This window comes from Labrus bergylta, chromosome 5 (genome assembly GCF_963930695.1).
Source record: "Labrus bergylta chromosome 5, fLabBer1.1, whole genome shotgun sequence".
NCBI classification, from domain to species: Eukaryota; Metazoa; Chordata; class Actinopteri; order Labriformes; family Labridae; genus Labrus; species Labrus bergylta.
Genome location: NC_089199.1, coordinates 31,614,601 through 31,624,134, shown reverse-complemented (window position 1 = coordinate 31,624,134; position 9,534 = coordinate 31,614,601). Strand labels below are relative to the sequence as shown.

Sequence of the window (9,534 nt, the reverse complement as noted above, 5' to 3'; positions counted from 1 at the left end):
TGTGCCTGTTAGTATTTATTTTCACATAATCATTCACTTGAATCATTTTGTGGATATATCATTTTAAATCTGTCGACCATCTAAGGGTCATTGGTTTAGGTCTGTGTGGATGTAACAGTTTGTGTAAGACTCTCATAGCAGCAGATCTATTTTTGGAGAGGAGCCGAGTGTATGTTGTGAGCTTAAATGACTTCAATGTAGATATCTGACAGTTTCAAGTGAAGGTAATGTCACCTCTCTAGCCTTTTAGAAGTCTTCCCAAATGGTAAAAGAATTTGTAGGCTGTACCAGCTAACAGAATATAACAGGACCGTTAACATGAAAAGTTTGTCAGCCATTTGTGTTCTGTTGCTGTTGTCTGACCTGAAGATAAGCCACTGTCTGTTTCACCATTTCATCATTGGACATTTCCAGCAGAAACATCATGGCGTCATGATGTTCTTACATGCTTTTATATTTTGATATCTTTTTCTCGATATGGGTAATGTGCAATATATGTTGTGTTTTATACATGGGTCTGTACTTTTCTGTTGACATGTCGATGTGTTTTTCTATTGTTTTTATGGATTCTACTGTGAGGCCGCTGAATGTGTGCAGCACTTTGAGCCCAAGACAAATGTCTGAAGTTATAGTATTTACAGCTGCTCCTTTGAGCCCAAATCAACGCCACAGCGCTCTTCTTTTCATCATGTTGGACTTGAGACAGCGAGGCGTCAGTTTAAACACACCTGAAGCTGGTTGACCCGCTGTTAAAGAGATGCTAGTCTGTGCTCTGTTAATCATGTTACACCAAGCAAAGCCATTCCAGCATATAGAGCACCATTGTGACCCTCGCTCTGCCACTGTGGTCGGTAGGTTGAGCAAATTCACCCGCCACTGCAAAAAGACACCCATATGTGACGAGTGCTGATTTCCAACCCTGTTTTATACACTTCTAGTTGTACAAATGTCCTAAAGGTCATGGTTGCTGTTAAATACTAACATGTTAGTTTAATGTTTAAAGTTTAAGACTCAATGTCTTGTTATTGGCATTATTCAGGGCAGATCAGACGGACAAATCATGTTAGGATCAAAACAAACTGCACTGAGGTGCTGCATCAGGTACTTAGACAGACAGGAAGGAAGAGAAAATCAAATGAAGGATCACATCAGGTAATGAGATGTGGACACTTGACCATCTCTGTCTTTCACATTTTTCCTGCTTGTGTCTCACCTGTTTGTTATTTTGTCCTCAGGTTGTTTTACCTGCATGAACGTCTTTTATTGTCCTCTGATCAATCTGGAGATCAGAAGATGAGTGATCGAGAAGACAAAGAGGAGGACAGAGCAGAGTCTCCTCTGTCCAGCTGTCTCTCTATGAAGAGTGACTTGTCTAAAGATTTTCCTCCACTCTTCAGTAATGAACCAGGACCCTCAGATCCACAGTAAGAGAACTTTTTTTAATCACCAAACTGTCAAACTAAAAAAAGAGTCCTGAACACCATAATGTGTTGATTTTCTTGTTTTTAATCATCAACCTGCACACAGTGATCATACAGAGAAAGTCACTGAACTCATAACAACATACTAAGGATTATATATATGTATTATATGTTTATAGATCAGACAATATGATTTCAGTATTGACTCTTTGGTTGTGTATCTAGTCGTCTTCTCTGTGATTCTGCAGGAAGAAGTCTTTTAAACTGATCCTGAAGTTTAGTGAGATCTGCTGTGATCATTTTCTTTCAATCATGTTTTCTGTTGTGTCCACTCTTTGTTTGTCTTTTTTAATGTTTTCTAACATGACTACACAATGAGATCTTTTTTTTTTTTTACTGAAGTACCGTAAAATCCGGTGTAAGATGCACTTTTAATACCTGTTTTTATTTCATCTTAAAAGTTGGCTGGGTCTTACTAATATACCAGTATAAAATGTTGACACATGAGCCATCATTACCGCGGGTGCAGAAGTCACCATCACTGGGTGCGGCCGGACGCGATTAAAAAACGATCCCCATTCATTGGGCCTGATTTACTAAAGGTTTGTGTGTCTTAAAACGTGTGCAAACTTGATACCACCCGCAAGAAATGTGTTAACTGATCTACTAACGGAGCGCAGTGAGGACTGCGTCTTTCATATGAACAAAACAACACGCATTGACCATTTAGTACGTTTGACTTAATGAATATTCAATATGGGGCGTTTCTGTCCTAGAAAGGAGAAAATGCAAACAAGTTAAGTTAGTACACGCATTGTGATTTACCAAGCAGACAAAAACTGAGGTGATTGTGACGGTGTCTGAATTTAACACCTTTGAAAAGAAGGTGCTAACCCAGGAGACCAGTGTTACACACAACAGACTGCTGTTATTGAAGTTAGGAGGAGACATAGGCACAACAAAAGAAGACATACAGATCATGTTATTCCCCACACATGTTAATAAGTTTGGAATGACAGCAGGAAACACCATGATTAAACTATATTGTTGCCTATTTAAACAAAACTGAACATTCACAGCCTCTGCATTCTAAAGAATCTCAACACTGACGTTTATTTCTTCCTATTTCCCTCTTCTCACCAACATTTTATTTTAAACTTGGGATTTCCTTTTTCTCGGGTTGTGCGTCTCTCCCCCAGCTCGTGTCCTCTGGTGCGCTCCTCTCCATAGTGCGCTCGTCTCCTCCCTCTAAAGCCCGCTGCTGCTACGCTTGACTGGGGGGACCTCACCACTGCTTGTACCCCCGTCTTAGATAACTCTTAGGAAGAGCGTTTATGTCCGATCAGACACAGCGCTGGCCAGCTGTCTGGTGCTCAACAAGGTGCCGAGTGTCACGCCTGAGCGCCACAGAGGACACAGCTCACACCTCCTGCACAATGTATGACAATTCATCTTCAAAAGATGAAGAAAACAGAGGCCCTGTTTAATGCAGAGGTTTTCTTATGAGCCAAATTTTCTTTTTGTAATATTCAGTTTTATCTGCTATAACTCAAAAATACTGGACGTTCATTTACCTCTTCCACTGATACCTATTTTGCGCTTGCCGTCATTCTGCTTTCCGTCCAAACTCTCCATGACGTAAACCAGTAGAACACACAAAAACCCAACTTAAATAGTACCGCCTCCACAAGGTTTACACCTGCTGTCATTCACGCAAATTTTCTCAGTCGATCATCCGAAAAACACACACTCACCAAACGTGCAATTTTTTGGAGTGAACACACAGTTTAGTACTCTTTACTTGGGACTTTAGTAAATCAGGCCCTCAGTGTATTAAGAGCTGAGTGCACGCTGTTCTGGGAAAGACAGCGACACAGACCAGTCTGGCTGCGCTACTTTTTCAAAACTTTTCCCTCAAGAGGTCATAATAATTAATTTACAGAAAACTGTAGGATATTGTTCCATAAATAAACCTTGTTGAACGCTCTTTTGATTGAAAGAGTTCTTTATTAAAGTTAAAGAGAAACAAGTGGAGTCGGGCAGAGAGCTCACAAGCTAGGAGTCTCTGCTTCACAACTTTCCCTGCAGGCTGAGAGCTCGACTATCGTACTGTAGCTGGTAGGAGAGCAGACTCCACAAAGAGAAAACAGACTAAAAGGGTGACAGAGCTGAACAGTAACTGCAGGTTTTGGACTTGAACACAATAAAAACTGTCACGCAGGAAGACAGTGTAAACTTTATTTTCTTTCTGAGAGACCTTCAAAAACACAGCGCGTCTTATACCAGAGCAACTTATATTTCAGATTTTACGGTACTTCTTTTTTTAACTCTTGACACAGCTCCTGCACATGCTCAGTGTGCAGGTCGTGACACAGCTCCTGCACATGCTCAGTGTGCAGGTCGTGACACAGCTCCTGCACATGCTCAGTGTGCAGGTCGTGACACAGCTCCTGCACATGCTCAGTGTGCAGGTCGTGACACAGCTCCTGCACATGCTCAGTGTGCAGGTCGTGACACAGCTCCTGCACATGCTCAGTGTGCAGCTCTCTATAAAGCTGATTAATAAGTTTTCAAAGGTCTCAGGTCTCAACCTAAATATTAAACACTTTGAACTCATGGCTGTTAAAGATTGTAATGTTCCCCATATTTGTAATAATCCAGTGAATCAGCAGGTCACATACCTGGGAGTAGTTATCACCAAGGAGCAAAATATAAAGTGCACCTTAAATTTGAATCCCATCGTTGATAAAACTCTTGTTTACAAAGAGATTTATCTCTGAGACGAAGGACCTTTCTCTCAAAAGCTGAGGGCATTTCCAGACTCACTAATCCGGCTCTATCTTTGGATGTTGACTAAAATGTAACCAAAAGATTTGATTATACGTTGTTTAACTTTCTGTGGAAAAACAAAATACATTATGTTAAAAAGAACGTGACAATAAACACGAGTCAATGTGGGGGCTTGAACTTTTTAGACTTCACAGCTCTTAACATTCAAAGTGAACAGGCTGAGACATTTTAAATAACCAAACATCTCTATGGAATATGATTCCTAATGATGTGGATTTCCTTGTTGTTGGTATGTTTGATGAAGAAATTTGCCGTTGATTCTGACTTGCTTTCAAAGAGTATAATTTTATTTAAGCAAGAAACAGAGTCACTGGTCACGTCTGACCAGGAGGATCAAGAAGCTAAATAATGATCTCCCCGAACATACAGAGACAATCGCCTATATGCATCTAAACGTCTGCTTTTCATCATGGGTCAAAAAAAACATCATGTAACACATCCATATTTGGCAATACTCCTACACAACACCTCAATGTAAATATTCAACTTGAGGGGACTCCTAAATCTCCTTCAGATACAAATCTCTCCAGATGTACACGTTATAAACTTAAAGGAGCAGTATATTATCTCTGTCCTAGTTACGTCAGAAACTTCACTAATGATGTTTTTTCTAAAGTTGGTGGCCTGGAATTTTATTACTGTGCAACTATAATATCAGTAAAATCCAGATCAAACTATCCAACTTCCATAAACAGATACTCTTGACTTGGTCTCTCATCTTGAAACATAACTTCTCTCCACACAGATATTACATCTGGAACAATAAGGACATTCTCTACAAAAATGAATCCCTGTTTTTTGAAAACTGGTTGAAAATAACATCACACTTGTAGGTCAGTTATTGGACTCAGGTGGTAGACTCTATGGTTACACAGACAGACTTCTGCACATGCTCACTGCGGAGGACATGGCACACCTTTTTAAAACGTTTTGTGTCTTTATTTGATTCAGTCCACCACTGGTTTCTAAATGTCAGTGTCAGTTTTCACGGCTTTATGATTTCCCTTATCTCCACAGAATAACAAAGGGGTCTGTTTCTGTGGAGGAGCAGCTGTCCAGCTGTGCTTTGTGTCAGTGTGTCCCAAGAGATCCAGTTTCTACCAGATGTGGACACTGGTTCTGTAGACAGTGTCTCACCTCATACTGGGACCAGTCTACTTCATCAGGAGAGTCCTCCTGTCCCCAGTGTGGAAAGCGATCTAAAATAAGAGGAGGACTGCAGATATCCAGTAAGTCCAGCACTGTAATAAGTAAGACTGAAGTCATTGTGTCTAAAAACAAGACAGAGCAGTTAGTATTTTCATTGATATATAGTTAAATGAAACATTTACATTTTATCTGATTCTTGCTGTCAGTTTATATTCAGTATATTTTATTTCTCTTGTAGCAGCACACATTTATTACAGGGATGTTTTTGTGTCATGCAGTTTGCTTAATGTGTAATAATGAAAATTGTTTATTTGATCATTTTATAAATCCAGTCTCAGGATATGTTTCTTCTCTTTCAGCAGATAGAGGTCTGCAGGAGGTTACAGATGAACTTAAGATCAGTCTGAGGAAGAGATGTGAACATGTGACTGAAGGAAGTGATGAAACAGGAAGTAGAACCCTCCTCAACAGGATCTACACTGAGCTCTACATCACAGAGGGACAGAGTGAAGAGGTGAACACCCAACATGAGGTGAGACAGCTTGAGACAGACTCTAAAAAGAAGACCCTCCATGAGACTCCAATCAAGTGTCAGGACATCTTTAAAGCCTTACCCGACCAACAGAACCAAAAGACAGAAGCTCAACCCGACCAACAGAACCAAAAGACAGAAGCTCAACCCGACCAACAGAACCAAAAGACAAGAGCTCAACCCGACCAACAGAACCAAAAGACAGAAGCTCAACCCGACCAACAGAAACCCATCAGAGTGGTTCTGACAAACGGCGTCGCTGGTGTTGGAAAAACCTTCTCAGTGCAGAAGTTCACTCTGGACTGGGCAGACGGCTCAGAGAACCAAGACCTCAGTCTGGTGATCCTGCTTTCATTCAGGGAGCTGAACTTGATCAGAGATAAGGAGTACAGTCTTCTTGAGCTGCTCCGTGTTTTCCATCCAACATTACAGAAGGTCACAGCAGAGACGCTCGCTGTCTGTAAACTGTTGTTCATCTTTGACGGCCTGGATGAAAGCAGACCGTCGTTGGACTTCAAAAACAGGAAGGTTGTGTCTGATGTCACAAAGAAATCACCGTTAAACACACTGTTGACAAACCTCATCAAGGGGAATCTGCTCCCCTCAGCTCTCATCTGGATAACTTCTCGACCTGCAGCAGCCAATCAGATCCCTCCTTCATGTGTTGACAGGCTAACAGACGTACGAGGCTTCACTGACGCCCAGAAGGAGGAGTACTTCAGGAAGAGGTTCAGTGATGATGAAGATCTGTCCAGCAGAATCATCTCACACATCAAGACATCCAGGAGCCTCCACATCATGTGTCTGATCCCGGTCTTCTGCTGGATCACTGCCACAGTTCTGGATCACATGATGAGCAGAGAGCAGAGAGGAGAGCTGCCCAAGACCCTGACTGACATGTACTCACACTTCCTGCTGGTTCAGACAAAGAGGAAGAAGAACAAGTATGATGAGGGACGTGAGACAAGTCCACATGAGCTGGTGAAGGCCGACAGGGAAGTTCTTCTGAAGCTGGGGAGGCTGGCGTTTGAACATCTGGAGAAAGGAAACATCATGTTCTATAAAGAAGACCTGGAGCGTTGTGGTCTGGATGTCACAGAGGCCTCGGTGTACTCAGGAGTTTGTACAGAGATCTTCAAAACAGAGTGTGTGATCTTCCAGAAAACAGTCTACTGCTTTGTTCATCTGAGCGTTCAGGAGTTCCTGGCTGCAGTCTACATGTTCCACTGTTTGACAAACAGGAAGAGAGGTGTAGTGAAGGCTTTCCTGAAAAACATCATTTTTCAAACTCCTGAAAGTGATGACTCATCCCTGGATGTCTTCCTGAGGAGTGCCATGGAGAAATCCCTGAAAAGTAAAAATGGTCACCTGGACCTGTTTGTTCGCTTCCTTCATGGCCTCTCTCTGGAGTCCAACCAGAGACTCTTAGGAGTCCTGCTGGGTCGGAGAGACAACAGTCCAGAAATGAGCCAGAGAGTCATCAAAAACCTGAAGAAGATGAACAGTGATGATATCTCTCCTGACAGAAGCATCAACATCTTCCACTGTCTGACAGAGATGAACGACCTCTCAGTCCATCAGGAGATCCAAGAGTTCCTGAAGTCAGAGAACAAATCAGTGGAGGAACTCTCTGAGATCCACTGCTCTGCTCTGGCGTACATGCTGCAGATGTCAGAGGAGGTTCTGGATGAGTTGGACCTGTATAAGTACAAGACATCAGAGCAGGGACGACTGAGACTGATTCCAGCTGTGAGGAACTGCAGGAAGGCAAAGTAAGTCCAGATGTGATTAAATATGAGTCAAAATAAGTTTAGTTCTTCAAATATATACTATACAATATCTAGGTTTTTGAAAACAGTGTTTATCTGAAATATTAACAAACAAAGAGAGACAGAGAGAGAGAGAGAGAGGGGGAGAGAAAGAGAGGGAGAGAGAGGGAGAGAGAAAGCGAGAGGGAGAGAGAGAGGGAGAGGGAGAGAGAGTAAGAGAGAGAGGGGGAGAGAGAGAGAGGAGAGAGAGAGAGAGAGGGGGAGAGGGAGAGAGAGAGGGGGAGAGAGAGAGAGAGAGGGAGAGAGAGGGAGAAAGAGAGAGAGGGAGAGAGAGAGAGAGGGAGAGAGAGAGAGAGCGAGAGAGGGAGAGAGAGGGAGAGAGAGAGGGAGAGAGAGCGAGATCGGGAGAAAGAGAGAGAGAGATCGGGAGAGAGAGGGAGAGAGAGAGAGAAAGAGAGGGAGAGAGAGAGAGAGGGAGAGATTTTTTTTTGATTTTTGCAAAACACTTTATTTACATAAATTTAGTTTTCACAGTTCAACTGTTCAACAAAGTGCTAATGCATTAAAATCCGAGTATGTTTAAAAAAAAATAATTTATCTGATTAAAACTAGTGCAAAAACTAATTCTTCATTAACAACTGAACAAATTATGTCATTAAAACACCAGCGCTGTTTAAAAGCGTCCAAGTCTCCAATGTGTTTATAAAATCTAAAATCTAGCCAGAGTCTCGCCCTAATGTTTACCAGCCACACTGCTTTGGCCTCCTGCCCCTCTCTGTTCTCCACTCTGTTTTTTCTGCTAATGTAAATGGCCATTTTTGCCTCACCTGAAAGGTAGTTAAGGAGCTGCCACTTATCTTTTTGTTCTTTTTTGTAGGCAGCTCCCATAATAAAAACCCTCTCAGTAAAAACCACATCAAAAAAACTAAAAACCAATGTTAAAAGAGAGAAGAAGCTTGTGAGCCTCTTACACTCTATAAAAACATTCAGTCTCTGGAAGGCAACAAAAAGGACAGGTGTTAAGAACAGCAGGATTAAGAACAGAAAGAAAAGCATTGGAGGCAATAGCACCATGTAAAATCCTCCACTGGAGGTCGGCAGTCCGTTTTTTGAGGGGAGGTTTATATAAAATCCTCCACTGTGGGCCGGCTCCATTTGCTCCCAGCCTGTTTGACCACACAGTGGGGGGGCGGTTGCACAGTCCGGCCTTGTGGATCGCCTTCACACAGTTCATGTACCAGGTTTTTTTGTCAGCTTTGTTTATTGTCAGCTTTTCTGGGTGTGCTATAGCCAGCAGGGGGCCGGTGAGCTCCCCCAGGCCTGGGCTCAGGAAGACATCAGGGAAGGGGTCTGCAGGGTCCGGTCTGGCCTTTCTTTTCCCATAGTCCATGAGGAGGCTCCTCTCTTTCCCCGAAAGCTTCTGGCGCCACAGCTCCAGGAGCCTCCCCGCCACCCGGACAGAGTGCAGGCCCAGAAGAGAGCCCAGGGCCCGGCATCACGCAGCGCCGGCCCCACTGCATCCACCAGCTGCTGCAGGCACAGGGTCTTGGTTTTGAGCAGCGCCACCGTCAGGCCGGGGGTGACGCTGCTGCTGATGTCCAGCTTGGCCCTGTGAATCAATGGCTCTCTCAACAACCAGTACAGAGAGTCAGACTTTGGGCACCTTTTACAGTTAAAAAGGGCCCAAGACTTAAAAACACCCTGATAAAACAGAGGCAGCCCACTTCATTTTAAAAGTTTAGAATCAATTAAAAACAGAGCCGCATCCAGCCCCAGGAAATCTGCACGTCTGAGAATGCAGCTGGCCACATCT

General features: G+C 43.0%; 1 protein-coding gene across 3 annotated transcripts in view; it reads left to right on the top strand.

Annotated features, from left to right (window-relative positions):
* Positions 1-1,263: 1,263 nt before the first annotated feature.
* Positions 1,264-9,534, top strand: part of LOC136179323 (NLR family CARD domain-containing protein 3-like) — a 30,030-nt gene continuing 21,759 nt past the window's right edge. For 2 of the 3 annotated variants that reach the window (XM_065955496.1, XM_065955494.1), the window contains exons 1-3: positions 1,264-1,424; positions 5,289-5,500; positions 5,780-7,724. In XM_065955496.1, the coding sequence (XP_065811568.1) occupies positions 1,294-1,424; positions 5,289-5,500; positions 5,780-7,724 (2,288 nt within the window). In that variant the 5' untranslated portion in view covers positions 1,264-1,293. The remainder of the gene's footprint in view (positions 1,425-5,288; positions 5,501-5,779; positions 7,725-9,534) is intronic. The other variant, XM_065955495.1, reaches the window with a different exon arrangement.